Source organism: Emys orbicularis, chromosome 11 (assembly GCF_028017835.1).
Source record: "Emys orbicularis isolate rEmyOrb1 chromosome 11, rEmyOrb1.hap1, whole genome shotgun sequence".
Classification (NCBI taxonomy): domain Eukaryota; kingdom Metazoa; phylum Chordata; order Testudines; family Emydidae; genus Emys; species Emys orbicularis.
Genome location: NC_088693.1, coordinates 64,458,107 through 64,475,106, shown reverse-complemented (window position 1 = coordinate 64,475,106; position 17,000 = coordinate 64,458,107). Strand labels below are relative to the sequence as shown.

General features: G+C 41.8%; 1 protein-coding gene across 3 annotated transcripts in view; it reads right to left on the bottom strand.

Moving 5' to 3' along the window:
- The window catches only part of UNC80 (unc-80 homolog, NALCN channel complex subunit), a 171,611-nt gene that overhangs the window by 88,320 nt on the left and 66,291 nt on the right, over nt 1–17,000 (bottom strand). For all 3 annotated transcript variants that reach the window (XM_065413385.1, XM_065413384.1, XM_065413386.1), the window contains exon 23: nt 4,243–4,455. In XM_065413385.1, coding sequence (XP_065269457.1) covers nt 4,243–4,455 — 213 coding nt within the window. The remainder of the gene's footprint in view (nt 1–4,242; nt 4,456–17,000) is intronic.

The following is a 17,000-nucleotide window of genomic DNA, read 5'->3' as shown; positions in this document are numbered from 1 at the left end:
AGATTCCCATTGAAGGGAAAAAAATAAACCTAAAAAAAAAAATTTTCTCCAGTCAAACAAACAAACAAAACCGCTCTAATGGCCTCGTTACCGAATGTTAGAGTAGCGGAGGTTCTGAGGGCAATGCCACAGATGGGTCAATTAGCAAGCAGAATGCTTAACATTAAGACCATTTCAGAACTCCCGAGGTTTTTTCCGAAGTGATGCTGTATGTAAGCAATGTACATCTAAGAGAACATGGAAAATCACACAGAACATTTTACCTTGCTATAGCATCATTTTGTAAGATAGCAAATGGGAGTCATTTCTTTGTTTTAATAACAATTTGGCACTGAGGCCCTCTTGGATTTAGAGGGAGTTCCTGAGAGACAGACTAAAGCTGATTTTTTGATCCTTTGAATCTTAGAATTGACACACCAGCAGCATATAATTTATCTGCCTAAACTGAAGTGAAGCAGAGAAAGAAAAGCAGTCACAAATAGGTATGATTAAGGCTCATTCCCATTGCTACTAAGCAGTTGCTATTCAATGGAGATGATAGACTCTGCTATGGGATAGGAGAATGTGGAACTGTGTGGTTTGCAAGCTGATCTGGATGGTTGTCAATCACAGTTATCTGTGAGGTTACACATTGCTGAGTAAGCTCTAAATCCTTCATACCATTTTCTCTCTCCTCACTTCAGTTATTTAAGGAAGGAATGTCTTGTTTGGTTTTCAAAGATGCAGTAAATTTACCACTCATTACTACTCCTCTATTGTCTACCCTGACTGATGATATAACAATCAGCTATAATTACACAGCAACCTAACTAATAATGCTAATTTGTACTGAATTCCTAATAGGAACTGATTGCCGGAGTTATCCTGGGCTAGCCTAGATAATGGATGGAGCAATATATTTCCAAGTAGAAGAAGGCAGCTTAACAAAAGAAGCCACAGGCAATGATAGACTAGACTGACCAGAACGCACTGAAAAGTCTGTCTTTTAAAGAGACAATGTCACTGGTGGGATTGGATTGGCAAATTCAGGGGATCAGTAATGGGCTCATCACTTTTAGTGGCATTCTGAATCCTGCCCAGGTCAGTAGAGACTTAAAGTCATTATTATGGGAGGGCTATTTGGTAGGTTAGGTCTGGTGGCCTGAGACTAATTCTTTATCTAACCAGGGTTTTATAATGGCACCCCCCACCGCGGTATCTGAATGACTCTCAGTGCTCAAGTGTATCTCCCAGAAAAACCATCCCCACAATTAGCACAACTCAGCAACCTTGCTGGCAGTGTGAAGGAAGAGGCCAGGGACTAAATGGGCTTGGAGAGTGGCCTGCCCTCTCAATCCTATTGACTTTGGCCCAGAATCTCCCTTGTGGTACAGAAGCTTCATGTCCCACTGCGAAGTGGCTCTTGAGCCAGGGTTGCACCTCTGGTGGCACAGAGCTGGGTGTAGTGGCTCTTATGCTCCCTAGTTGGGATGGTCAGGTGAAGGGATGTGACCTGAGCTTCCTTATACCTAGGCAACCCCCAGCTCGCACAGTGGCCTCTTGAGGTCATTAGTAGCCAGAATAATTTAAAACAGCTTCTAAGCTGCTGCCACAGGTTACACCAGTGGACCAGCCTTGCATACAGTTAGCTCAGGATTGAGATAGCACAAAAGCTGCCTTTGGAGCCTCCTCCTGAAATGTGTTGTGTGCTCCTCAGCCATCCCCAAGAAAATGGTCCTAGGTCAAAGTGAAGTGCTGACCACGCTGCCCCGGCTCTGTAGATAAACAGAAGACTTAAGTCTCCAGAGATGCATGTCAATATGGCACCTTCCAAGAGCACCAGACAGGTGTTAAATATGGGGGAAACGTTGCACTGTCAAGCTCTGAATTTTCCCCTACTTTAAAATAAAGTAAAAAAAAGAGAGGGAGAGGTGCAAATAATAATTAATAAATAATAATAATAAGAGTGTGCTCCCTCTGCATGACTGCTGCTAAGCAATTAGCTCAAAAATTCTACTCCAAGAGCTGAGCACATTTCCACAAACATGTTGTACGGTGCCGGGAGAGGTAAACACAAGAGAGCTATGTTGGCTCCTGCTGTATTTGAAACCCATAAGATAAAAAAAATCAATATTTGCTGCAGGGAAAGACATTTTATGTAAAAGCCTCCAAAAGGGAATTAGAAATAAAACAGAAGCTAAAAAATAATAAACTGAAAGCTATAAAAATCCCCAAGTCCCAAACATTGACAGTGTCCTTATAACCTAGAGTGATGCCAGAATGTGTCTGAAGGCTAATGAGAACCACAGCCTTTTACCATTGCAAAGTGCTCTTTAGAGTAATTGCTGCCTTTATACACCATGCCCTTCACGAACATCACCCATACCACTGGGGACATGGGGGAGGTTTCACTTTTGGTGACTGTAACCCATATCTGTTATTAATATTACAGGGTGAAGAGAAAGGAGGCACTACAGACATCTCCTAGCTTTCAAGAAAGGGGGTAAATCACAGGCCCCTCCCTCTTCAGTATTTCACAGCTCTCCTTTGTAAGTGAGTGGGCCAGAGTTGGGAGAAGGGGGATGGAGGAGTAACCCTGAAATGTCTCCAATTTGAGTTGAAGGGTGTTGTCCCTGAACTCTCTCTTGCAGAGTGCCACTGATTTCTGTCGCTGCAGGTATTTCTACCTTTCTTCAGCAGGATAGCTAGTCCTGACCCACGCAACTACTTGCTTAAATAAAAGTATTGACACAGATGAAAATTCTGTGTATTTACTTATCTGCTAAATCAGCAGGGATGCAGCAAGCGCCAATGGAAGCCAGAGCCATCAGAATTCCATGGCCCCCTCCTTGTTACCTTGGGGCAGGAGAAAGCCCAGCATCTCAAAACACTGAAGGGCCTTTGTATTGAGTTAATGAATTATTCGTTTTCAGTGTCTGCTCATTGGCAATAACACCAACTAGGTCCCTTGGCATGAAATGTTGCTCTCACATCATGGACATTGGGTCTTTGGAATCTAGTTCTCCAGAGTCACAGATTTGGAGGCTTCCTTCAGTCTGTCACTGTGAAACCAGAAAAGCCCACCTTGAGATGGATGAAAATGCCTAGGGGGAAAAAGTGCAAGTACCAAATCACTGCAACAGTATGCACAGGCCCTTTGAGGTTTGGGAGGGGAACCATCCTGGACCATGCAATATTCCATTCCAGCGTAGCTTTTAACAAATCCTGTGGACATAGGGTGACCAGATGTCCCGATTTTATAGGGACAGTCCCGATTTTGGGGTATTTTTCTTATATAGGCTCCTATTACCCCCCACCCCATTCCGATTTTTCACACTTGCTGTCTGGTCACCCTATGTGGACAGTGGATGCCCTGACTGTGGGGAGGAAACAGTTTGAAATTCATATTGCTGCTGACCATGGCTCCATGGGGAGGGATCAAATTAGCTCCTGGTGATTACAGCCAATCACCTCTCTCTCTCTCTCTCTCTCTCCGAACCTGGAGAAAAGAGCAAGCCGGGAGATGCAGTCCACCAAGGCAGCCATGTAGGCAGTCCTCTCCTGGAATAAGGCATGATGGGAAATAAAAGGAGTATATAATCCCCGTCCTTTCCACAAATAGGGTAGATTAGACATAGAGGGAGCAAGGCTGTGCTGATGATCTCTCCTGGAAGGCGCAGAGCAATTACATCAAGGGCCTGTATTTTTTTAAGACCTTGATTTGTTTTTAATGATTTTTGAAGCAGATGCCCCTGAACAGTATCTGAATTAACCTAGGGGACAATGGATCTGTTTGGCTATCCATGTGGAGAGGCTCACATAAAGACCCCAGGCTGGGGAACATTTTATTTACAAACTCCAATTTATGTATTTATTTTTTGTTTGGCCTGACACTCATTATACTATATCTTTGCTTTTATTAAAACAGGAAGGTAACACAAAACTCACTTAGAGCCAGATACACAGGCTTCAAAATGCTGGAACCTCTGCAGTGCAACAAATGAGGAGTAAAAATGAGTTTTCCCCTGCATTTCCAGCTAACAGGTGCATGATGCCGCTTCCAATAAGGGCCAGGCACTCAGCAGGTATATCTCAGCATAGCTTCTATGGAACCAGGCTGATTTACGCCTGCTGAGGATCTGGACCTACGTGTCTAAAGTGGATGCTAGGAGGAAGGACATTACACTTCGAGCCCCTGCACTCCATTTGATTTGATTGCCATTTGATTATTTTAGCTTAAAGGGAAAAAAGGTGAAAACTTACATCTCCCCACTGGTAGAAGAGTTTGGCTGCGTTCCATTGCAACTTCTGGTTCCGTTTGTTCCCCACTATCGGAGAACGTCCACGGGATAGGCCTTTCTTAGTGATGTTCACATGGTGCCCCTTCATCCACTCTGGCCAGTTGCCGCGATTGCAGCGGTGAACGAAGCGAGCACATTCGAGAAACAGGGCTGCTCTCGCCACTACGGGAGCTTCCTGAAATGTTTGCAAAATTACATTAAAAACTATGAACCAACCAATCTAACTTAAGAGATGGCATTATCTGGACTGGTTTGCAAATGGAAAGCAGCTATCTCTGGAGGATCACAGTTAGTGTGATGATCCTTTAGGCAGGTTCTCTGCTAGTATCAAACCCATGACCTCTGCATCTATTACTTAGGGTACAAGACCAGATATAAATTTCTATACTTGGTTCAGCCACTAGAGGAAGGCAAAGATCCACATTGGTATTAATGTGGTTACAATAACGGGTGTTTATTGCCTTCGAATCATCTTTAATGACACCCGTTTTCTGTAACTGGTGGCATACCTTACTCGTAATGGAGACAGACAAGATGGGCTGGCTAAGAGTGTGAAATAAATAGAGATGTGCCTGAATCAAACCCCTAGATTTGAACACCCCTGAATCTTGGGAAAGTTCAGATCCGGATGTGAATGGCATGTCTGGCCCTTACATCTACAACACACCAATATAAATGCTTAAGATGTTTTGGGTTGGCTAGAAGGGAGAGAATAACAGTAAGATAAGTAAATACATCAATTCTCACTTGTATGCACACAGATATAATATAACCTACTTCCATTTTCTGCTCAGTTCCTCCTGCTCACAAATGATCACTTCTTTTGAAACAATTTTATTGGTTTTTGCAAATAATCACTGGTCTACAATTTTTGAGAAGTCGTCTGCTTCAGAGATAAAATGTGCTATTTATTATGTATTTTGATGTGCTGAATTCAAATATGACAATTAAAACAACTGATTGGCTACTGTTTCTAAGATATTTAAGTTTTTACATTTTATGTCTATGTATATTGTGTAGATAGTAGAGTTTTAATCATAAATTGTAAACCTAGGTCTTTTCATGTGTTTATGGTTGCTTTACATGATAATATTTCACCTGTCCTGTTTATGTAACACTTTAAAAATCAGCAAAAGGGTTATATAAATAAAATTTATTATGAAACAAAAGGCAAAAAACTATTCTGTACATAGTTTAGTCCTATTCAGTGTCTACTCGGCGCTTCTTGGCTTGTCTCTTGTATTCATTAAATGGAGCATCTCTTGTCACTGTCCAGCAATAGTCTGCAAGCATTGATGGGCTCCATTTGCCCTGATAGCGTTTCTCCATTGTTGCAATGTCCTGGTGAAATCGCTCGCCGTGCTCGTTGCTCACTGCTCCGCAGTTCGGTGGAAAAAAATCTAGATGAGAGTGCAAAAAATGTACCTTTAGTGACATGTCGCAACCAAGGCTTTTGTATGCCTTGAGGAGGTTTTCCACCAACAACCTGTAGTTGTCTGCCTTGTTGTTTCCGAGAAAATTTATTGCCACTAACTGGAAGGCTTTCCATGCCGTCTTTTCCTTGCCACGCAGTGCATGGTCAAATGCATCATCTCGAAGAAGTTCACGAATCTGAGGACCAACAAAGACACCTTCCTTTATCTTAGCTTCACTTAAACTTGGAAATTTTCCACGGAGGTACTTGAAAGCTGCTTGTGTTTTGTCAATGGCCTTGACAAAGTTCTTCATCAGACCCAGCTTGATGTGTAAGGGTGGTAACAAAATCTTCCTTGATTCAACAAGTGGTGGATGCTGAACACTTTTCCTCCCAGGCTCCAATGACTGTCGGAGTGGCCAATCTTTCTTGATGTAGTGGGAATCACTTGCACGACTATCCCATTCGCAGAGAAAACAGCAGTACTTTGTGTATCCAGTCTGCAGACCAAGCAAGAGAGCAACAACCTTCAAATCGCCACAAAGCTGCCACTGATGTTGGTCATAGTTTATGCACCTCAAAAGTTGTTTCATGTTGTCATAGGTTTCCTTCATATGGACTGCATGACCAACTGGAATTGATGGCAAAACATTGCCATTATGCAGTAAAACAGCTTTAAGACTCGTCTTCAATGAATCAATGAACAGTCTCCACTCATCTGGATCGTGAACGATGTTGAGGGCTGCCATCACACCATCGATGTTGTTGCAGGCTACAAGATCACCTTCCATGAAGAAGAATGGGACAAGGTCCTTTTGACGGTCACACAACATGGAAACCCTAACATCACCTGCCAGGAGATTCCACTGCTGTAGTCTGGAGCCCAACAGCTCTGCCTTACTCTTGGGTAGTTCCAAATCCCTGACAAGGTCATTCAGTTCACCTTGTGTTATGAGGTGTGGTTCAGAGGAGGAGGATGGGAGAAAATGTGGGTCCTGTGACATTGATGGTTCAGAACCAGAAGTTTCATCCTCTTCCTCGTCTGACTCAAGTGAGAATGATTCTGGTGCATCAGGAACCGGCAGTCCTTCTCCGTGGGGTACTGGGCGTATAGCTGATGGAATGTTTGGATAATGCACAGGCCACTTTTTCTTCTTTGACACACCTTTCCCAACTGGAGGCACCATGCAGAAGTAACAATTGCTGGTATGATCTGTTGGCTCTCTCCAAATCATTGGCACTGCAAAAGGCATAGATTTCCTTTTCCTGTTCAACCACTGGCGAAGATTTGTTGCACAAGTGTCGTAGCATATGTGTGGGGCCCACCTCTTGTCCTGATCTCCAATTTTGCAGCCAAAATAAAGGTGATAGGCTTTCTTAACCATAGTGGTTATAGTGCGCTTTTGTGATGCAAAAGTCACTTCACCACAAACATAGCAGAAGTTATCTGCACTGTTCACACAAGTACGAGGCATCTCTGCTCACTTTGGCTAAACAGAAATGTGTCCCTTTGCAAAATCAAACCCTGACAAATAAGAGAGCACGACACTGTATGATTTCTAGAGCTGATATAGGGCAATTTGTTCAGCAGAGTGATGTAAGCTTCGTTATGATTGCATCATCCATGACTTGTAGGAATAACATGATGCAATTCATATAATGTATGACGCAATACCAGCTTCAGATTGCATCATTCATTGTTTTGCCTAAAAAGCAAGTACTGTCCAAACCCAGTCATAGATTTATTCATAGATCCAGTCAAAGATGTATTTTAGTCATTTCTGGTTTAAATTGAGATCCCTTCCCTTTATAACTCACTTATCCTCCGCCATTCCCAAGTCAAGGGTCGTATATACTGACCCAATAGCATATCTTGAAAACTAGAGCCAATCAACAATTTTAAGCATCATTTTCGTTCTCAGTGACCCAGAATTAGTAAAGTTTGACTACATTTATTTCAGAAGCATTTTGGCTGTAGAGCAGTGTAATGTGACAACATAGACAAATATACACATACATATGCAAATCAAGGCAGGCATATAGCCTCTTCTTGACACTGTGTTTTTCTTTATCTATTATGGCAACAGCACACTGCGCTATGCTACAATTAACTGTCTGTTTCCCTACTTCATTAGAAACCCTTTTATCCAGAAATTTGTATAACTGCCAAAAAATAAAACTGATTCCAGCTGAAACTTTCCCCACAGTAGTGAGCCAAATTTTCAACCTGCTTACATCAGCATGCCTGAAAATACTGCAGACAAAAATGCCAGTTTGGGCACGTAGACGCCAGCATTTGCATGCACCGTCATTTGTTCTGCCTAGGCGACACGGGTGTGGATGCCTTCATGGAGGCTTGCTGAAATGGTGGCCAGCACAATCTGTGCTGACAGCAATTAGACATGGGTGGATCAAATTCTCTGCTGGTATAAATCAGTGTAACTCCACTGACTTCAGCAGAGCTATGCCAATTAATGCCAGCAGAGAATTTGACCTGAAGCCCTAACATTAGGGATCCAAGTTTGAAAAATTTTTGCCTTAATTTTTTCAAGCAAAATTTGTTCATATGGTCCCAACATACTGAAAATTTGTTTTTCATTACAGGGAGAAATGATACCTATCTTAGCTGAATTTGATTTAAAGTGCCCGATTTTAAGCAACACTGTGCTTTCCCTCATGAATATGTTGAGGGTTTATTTGGCAGTAACGTAATCTTTTCAGTGTTATTGTATGTATTTTTCCAAATTTATTTTTGGGCTTGCTTTAAGCTTAGTTTTGAATATTAGTATAGAAAGTGAATAACTGGTATTGAAGTGCAAACAGTACAAATAAGGTGAAAAACCAAACACCAACAATTTCCAGTGAACTGCGAATAAATTACACAAGGTGGCCTCAAAACAGATAGGACTCCTGGCAGGGTTGGGCACTGCTAAGTGATTTTTTTTACATTGCCTGTCTGTTTTTTGTTTAACAATTAATCTTTCTTTTTTTCTGTGTGCATATTTAAGAGGTAGGATTTTAAAAGCACTCAGCATTGGCCTAACTCTGCTCCCATTAGAGTCAATGGGAGTTTTATGATTGGCTTCAGAGGTTAGAGAGTTAGAACAATTTGGGGCTTCTGAAAATTCTAGCCAACGTGTTTAAAAATAGAAACTGTAATTTGTAACTTTGAAATTAGAAGTCTCCTCCCCCACCCAGTTTACATCACTGTCAAAATAAATAATGTTCTTACTACTTGGGAAAGAGAGACAAGGTGGGTGAGGTAATATCTTTTATTGGACCAGCTTCTGTCAGTGAAAGAGACAAGTTTTCAAGCTAAACAGAGCTCTTCTTCAGGCCTGGGAAAAGCACTCATAGTGCCACAGCTAAATACAAGGAGGAACAGAATATTTAAGGTGAAGCAGCCCATTAACACCCCTACAGTCATAGGCCAAAAAAGGGGGAGGGGTTAGTGGGTTACAGATTGTTGTAATAAGTGACAAATCCAGTTTCTTTATTAAGACCATGATTTTTAGTGTCTATCAAAGTTATGAATTTAAGCTCCCAGACTCATCTTTTGAAGGTATTGTGCAGGTTTCCTTTGAGGGCGAGGACTGAGAGGTCAGATATGGAGTGCTCGTTTTGTGAAGTGTTCACGCACGGGCGATAAGGTGTTTTTGTCTTTTATTATTTTTCTGAGAGTTCATTCAAGAGCATAGTGATTATCTGGTTTCACTCACATAGCTGTTAATGTGGCATTTAATGCACTGGCTGAAGCACACCACATTTTGTGATAGGCATGTGAAGGACCAAGGGATCTTGAAAGGCGTGTTTTGTGTGTGTGTGCGGGGGGAGGAGGGGGGGGAGGAGTATTGGTCATTGCAGTAGTGGAGATAAGACTGCAGATTTTGCATTTGTTGTTCTGGGAGGGTCTGGTACCATTTTGAGTTGGGGTGTCCTGGTCTATGGGGAGCTTGCTTCTCATGAGGAGCGTGGCGAGGTTGGGGGGTTGTTTGAAGGCCAGAAGAGGGGGTTTGGGAAAGATTTATTTCAGCATGTGGTCCCTAGAGTATGGTTGTAATTGTTTAATGATACCCTGTATGGATGGGTTCCAGTGTGAGAATGATCACTCTGACCTCTCAGTAATCATCCTCAAAGGCAACCTGCACAACATGTTCAAGAGATGAGTCTGGGAGCCTAAATTCACAACTTTTCTAGATACTGAAATCACAGTCTTAATAAAGACACTGAATTTATGGCTTATTATAACAATCTGAAACCCACTAACCCCCCCTTTTTATCCAAAGACTATGGGAGTGTTAATGGGCCACTTCCCCTTGAATGGTCCCTTGGAATACGTGCTAACTACTTATGCTAAACAATCTGTTCCACCTTGTATTTCGCTGGGAGACTCTGAGTACCTTTCCCAGACCTGAAGAAGAGCTTTGTGTAGCTTGAAAGCTTGTCTCTTTCACCAACAGAAGTTGATCCAATAAAAGATATTACCTCACCCATCTTGTCTCTCTAATATCCTGGGATTCACACCGCTTCAACAACACTGCAAATAATAAAAGAAAATTGTTTTTCTCACTTTTACTTTATTTTCCCACCCCCTCATTTCCTGCAATTTTTATAGTCAAAAAGCAATTTAGCAAACGCGCCACATCTTTTTAAATGTCCACAGCTCATGAGTAGGCGCTAGTGAATAGGTGATTGTTAAAGAGTTGAGATGATGATTCTGTCTGTATCCATAATATATTGGTTTCATGGTGCACAAATGCATGTGTAAAATGTATTTAGGTATTAAGACAACAGCACTTAAGAGATCCTTAAGCAGGTGAGGATCTGCATCTAAAGAACCATACACCATTGATTCAATTACAGTCACAAAAGGTTATGAATAAAATTGAAAAATGTGGGACCTCTTGGAAGACTGGCAAAAAAAAAAAGACATCTTCTGGCTAGATTAAAAAAGAGAAACATTTCGGGGAGAGGGAGGGGTAATTGCTTCTTGGTGTGACATTCTGTTGTAGTTTGCCTTTCATTTTAATTCAAATGAGGGCAGAAAATATCTATCTGTTAGGATTCCTGTGAAATAATGGGAATATGCATCATGTTAGAGGTTCTGAAATGATGCATGACTATTTGGGTTAGTAACTGAAAGTCAGGGATTCAGTCACACCAAAGAGGTAGGATTATATCTAAGGCTTGTATGGACTGTTAGCTGCCTAGGACAGCCAGCATACATTATGGCCCATATATATCCAAGATACATGGACCAACGAGTAGGTGAGGATCAACGTACCCCAAAAGGGCATAACATTAACCTTGTCTGCAGCCTTATCAGCACCAGGAAGATTGCACCCATGATGTCGTTCTCAGGTACATGGCACAGCAATTATGGTGTTTCACCTCGGCTTATATATCCACTAGGGTACAAGGAAATGAACCAAGATGATGGTCCCAAGCAGAGAATTAATCTTTTATTATCTAGGGGCTTTTTTTCCACGTACAGCGCTATGGAGGTGCAGCTGTGCTGCTGTAGCACTTAATGGAGATGCCCCTATGCCCAGGGGAGAGCTTCTCCTGTCGGCGTAGTTAATCCACCTCCCCGAGAGGCGGTAGCTATGTCAAAGGCAGAAGCTCTCCCATCGACATAGGGCTGTCTCCATGGGGGTGAGGTTGGTATAACAATGTTTATATTCAATGATTTTTCACACCCCTGAGCGACGCTGTTATACTGACATAGATCTGTAATGTAGATCTGGCCTAGGTCTTTCAAGGGAAAAGGAGACTGAGGCAATTAAAGATGGTGGGTGGGGGAATAACAAGGGATGAAAGAGGAAGGATGGTCCAGTAGCTGAAGTGCTGGAACTAGGGATCCTGGGTTCAACTCCCTGCTCTACCACAGACTTCCTGTGTGACCTTGGGCAACGGAGGAACACAGAGAATATCAGTAACATGAGGATAATGGCACTTCCTCTCCTCACAGGAGTGGTGCAAGAATAAATGAATTAAAGGTTGTGAGGTGCTCAGATACTGCAGTGATGGGGTTCACAAAAGAACCATGGATGGACAGATGAGCTGCCTGCACACCCGGGGAGTTCCTCCCAGTCCCGTGTGGCTCTGCACCCCCAAACGGTAGAGTTCTGTATAGTAGGCACAATAAAGCTCTTAAACTGATTTACTGGATATTGCTCTGTGGTCACTGCTCTCAAAGACAGTAACTTTCTGATAATCACAAACACCCAAGTGACAGGGATCTCCTGGGCCTAATTCAGCAAACCCTTCCTCACTTGTGAAATCCTTACTCATGCAAACAGTCTCAGTGGCCTGGCATGTTTGGGGAAGGATTTCCCTCCCAAGTAAGGGCTGGGGGATTGACCCCCTTGTTCTGCAGAGTCCGGCTCAGCTGTTCCAAATGTAAAACATGAAGTGGGTCACCCACAGAGAGAACGACCCTGCTAAACGGGGCAGTGCACAGACTTCCTGCAATTGCTTACCTGGAGCCCAGAGTAATCGGAAGCAGCAGCAAAAGAAAGATGAAGATGTGACAGAATGGACAGGGATGGATTCACATCACAGAGAAACACATCACAAATGGAGAGAAATGAATCGGGCAGGCGATGCGTAGCTGAAAAGAACCACAAGTTACCACGGTTACCGTCAAAACTCAACACAGCAGCAAAATCCTAAGCAGCATTGCCACTTCCTATGGAATTTTGTTTACAAAGTCATCATAGTAAAATCTCCACCTTTTTACATTAGAATTCACATAACACTTTTTTGTACTGTATAAATCAACCTGAATAAGAACCCTCATTTTTCTTAATTCGTATTTTACAGAATCCCATAGGGGCTCCTCAGTAGTCTGTTCAACGCATGCTATAAAATGCAAGGCTGATCTGGATGAGCAGGTGGCTTAAGATGGAATCAAAATGAGATAATATCATGCTACTGCCGGAGTTCAACTGATCCTGTAGAGGTTTGTGACCAGAGAGTCTCCAATTCCACTCTTGTCTCCTTCAATTGTCAAGCAATTTTGCAAGACTAATACTACCTACTGATGGTAACTTTCCTGTGGCCACCCCTTTCCTCACCATGGCAGTTCAAACGAATTTATTCCCTATTCCTCTATTCTCTCTTCTGAGAAAAAAACATAGCTATTTTTAAAATAAACTGTTAGTTGCTTGTGAAAGATGTCAGACTGACAGCTCGTCTCTCTCTAGCCATAAGGCAAGTACATCGTGGGCGGCAGCTGAGCAAGTGTATGCATACCAACTCACCACTGGGCATGGAACCCTGAATTGGGAGCAATTGCTCCAGGAGTAAATGGTTAATTCAGTCTCTCTGCCCTTTAAGCACTTGGGCTTTCTGTCAGTACTTGGTGTCAAGTATTGCCATTTGCATCAGTTAGGTCTGGTCTCGACTAGGATAAAAATGTGGTGTTAGAACATATTAAGCTAACACATGCTGATTAATACTTTCCAGAAGTCCAGTGTGGACAAAGCAGTATTGACTTTAACATGCACTAAGCAGGTCATGGTAAAGAGTATTGTGCCCCTAGGCCTTAACTCGATCAGTTTAGCACATGTTAAAGGCAGTGGCCCCTCTCTACACTAGACTTTTCAAACATGCTCATTAGAATATTTTAGCCAGCACATTCTAACAACACACCTTTGATCCTAGTCTTCTGATGTGGGAATGTATCCACAAGAGACTAGAGTGGCATAACAAACCCATTCCACTTAGACCTCGAAATTATCTTCAGTAGGTAACAGATTTAATTTACTACCAGCCCAGACTGAATTTCAGCTGGAGACAAAGATTTAAAATGGTCTGTAACCAATTATTAATTCTCATAAAACACTTGGTAACCCATTACCACCCAGCTTTACAAAACCGGGATGGATGTCACTTCTTGGATAATACGTTACTAAGTAGCTTCTAGTCTTCAAGGCAGCCTGTGGTGCAATGTATATAATAAATCACTATCTTTTAATACCTATGGCTCTTGTTCCACTGCTCTAATTTCTCTAAGTTGCAGTGGCAAATATGTTTAAACTATCTGTGCTAATCAAAGATCCTTATATCACTTTAAGAATGGAATTACTTGTGAAAGTCTGCATGAAAAACATGCTGATGAAGGTTGAACTAGACTGAAATTGGAGCCGATTGCCCCTAATTTTTAACAGTTGTCATAGCAACATGGCTAGGGGAAATCATTTAAAATAAGGAGCTTTTAATTTGCATCAAATCTAAATCACACAAATGTTTGAAAAGCTTGGAAACATCAGTTTAAAAATACACTTTGTATTAAACTGTGTTTTTCTTTGCTTTAAAGAAGTTGAAAGCTTTTTTTCATAATAGTGTAATTTGCCTGTGGCCAATGCAGCAGAATAACATACTGACAGCTTTTCAAATGTACAGTGAATATGACATCTTAAAGCTAAAACATGTCACTGACTCTGTAGAATTGATACAAAGCAAATGGAATACAGTAAGGACTACTCCATTCTTGCAGATTAAACAACAATTTAGAAGCCTTGGTCTTGGAGACATGTTTGAGTCAAACTGGACACAACTCATACCCACAGCTTCCCAAATGATAAACATCTGCTTATGGCAGGCTACACAGATCAGAAACGATCTGCCAAAATGTTAGTAGAGAGAGCCCAATGCAATAACCCAGGACTGACTGACTGCCATTGCTAGTGTCATAAGAAAAAGCTAGGGCAGATATAAATCTGAAGGGAAAATAAAAGAGGGTGTAGTGAAAACAAAATTGATTTTGACATGTGTTGTGAATTTTCTCTCTGTAGCACTAGATCCCTGCCCCAACTTCCCAAAAATGGGGCAAGTTATTCATCCTAGCCCATACTGTGCATATCTGGCTCCCATCTGCTGGGTTACAAGGACTTCAAGCTCAGTGACCAGATCATAAATATAATTCTGTGCTCTGTGCCAAAAGTAGCCATCCTTTTTGAGACTACAGAAAAGACAGACACAACAGGAACATCTAGAAAACAAAGAAAAGAAAATACCTCAGGAAGCTTTAATATTTTTTCTCCTCTGCCTCCCATTCCCAGACTCCCAGCTAGCTAGTAAGACGCTGGAAAGAGTGAACTCACTGTAAATCCCTTATTAGTTCAACGTTCTTGTAATAATAATGACTTCATAGCCATACACAGTTCTCAGTGATAACTAAGGATTCCCATCACTTTTAGTTCTCATATCCCTCCCACCTTCCTGTAGAGACACCCTGTCATGAACAATCTGTTGGCTCACGTTGGAACCCTATAATAGAGCTCTTTGATCGATTTAGGGGGTACTTTATTTTTGGCCATCAGCTCAGTAGTGCTATCAGGATCCTAGGTGCAATGTAGCTTCTGAAACAAGAGGATCAGTGGCTGCTAAATTAAGGGCAGCACTGGAAATTATTCAGAGCTGCCTTTTCCTCGGATTCCCTTCATTGCCAGTCCTTATGACCAGGAAATTTGATCTTTCTGGGCTTGTGAACTACAGCTTAACATCTTCATTTTTAAAACCAATCCTCAGACCTTTTCCAGATGTCCAACACAGAAGGAGAAATAACAAAAGTTCTGTGCTCCAATCAAATACTCAAGACCTAGATTGAAAAGCTGTGTTGTATTGTCTTATTTCTGAAAGATTAAATTTGCTGAAAAACACAGTTTTCATTCCAAGTGTTTGTCTGTTTTCTTTTCATTTGAAATTATTGAACAAATCCTGAGAGTTGCTGAACTTCTGCTTAAATCAGTGAGAGTTGTAGTTGCTTAGCAGCTGCTGAATGTCTCTTTCTACATATGTATCACACACACACAAACTATGCAAAAAGAACATTATTAAGGTTGCAAAGTCAAGCATTCAAAAGTTAGAAAATGCCAGAATTAAGGTTGCCTATGCAACCTTAATTCAGCCCCCTGGTGCACATGCATTCTGATACAGTCTGTAATTATATGATCACATAGCATTTTTTCCACAGGCCACCTGTCTCATTCAGTGCACAGAATGGACGGTGCTCACTTAATGAGCAGCTATTCAATGTTTTCCTTTCTCATTGTTCAGTGCATGGCTCCAAGGCCTTATTTATTGAACTCTATTCAAACCCTGCTCAGAAAATGCAATTATTAATTTCCTCATGGGCTTTTCTGTAGTGCTTATTGCTACACTAACTGAATCCTTCACAGACATGCATTAATTTATCTTCACATCACCCGTGTGAAGTGAAGGGATGGTATGATCCCCCATTTTACTGATGGGGGTCTGAGGCATAAAGAGGTTAAGGTCAAAAGTATTCAATAATTTTGGGTGCCCAATTTGAGATGCCCAGGGCCTGATTCTCCAGATCACTTAGCATTATATAGCACTTTATATGTGCAAAGCAGAGCTCCCACTGACTTCAGTCGCAGCGGTGAGGGCTCAGCACTTCTGATCATCAGGATCCAGGATCTCAAGTTAGGCACCTAGAAAATGGGGAACATATAACTAGTGACCACATGTGAAAAGTTTAAGTGACTTGCCCAGCATCATATAGGAACTTTGTGGCTGAGGCAGGGATAAAATCCAATTCTCCTGTGTGGTATTCAATTGTCTTACTCACAAGACCAACCTTTTTCTTCCTGCAATCCCCTGCCTCATTCACTAGACACCTGCCAACTTCTGCAACAAATCCAGCAGGGGACCTACAGACAACACTCTCCTTCACTACACAAATCTGATTCATCTTCAGAGTAGGTCCATCCTGGGCAATGAATGAGGCAGGGCTTTTGTGGGAAAAATAGTATGTGATTACGCAATACAAAATATACTAAATACAGCATACCCTTTTGTGGAGATTACAGTAAAATCAATACTATTTTTAACTAATTGTAATCTCAGTTACACTCTGGATTTACAAGCACTGCAACTGAGGTCAGTTTCCAGCCCAGAGAATTTATCATTCTTTTTTGTCAGGCAACCCCATTCCAGATTTGAACCAAAGGCTTTTACCTATCTAATGGGGAAGGATGGAGAGTGAAACTCAGCTTCAAAAGCCAGCTCCTAGCATTCCCCAGGTCATATGTAGTATAAACACATCACTGTCCTGTTGGCACATTTGCAGTTATCGTAAAAAGTGAGAATGCAGAGAGGGGTCCTGTGGTTTAAACACAGAACACATAGAATATCAGGGTTGGAAGGGACCTCAGGAGGTTATCTAGTCTAACCCCCTGCTCAACACAGGAGCGATTCCCCAACTATTTTTTTTTTGCATCCCCAGATTCCTAAATGACCCCCTTAAGGATTAAACTCACAACCCTGGGTTTAGC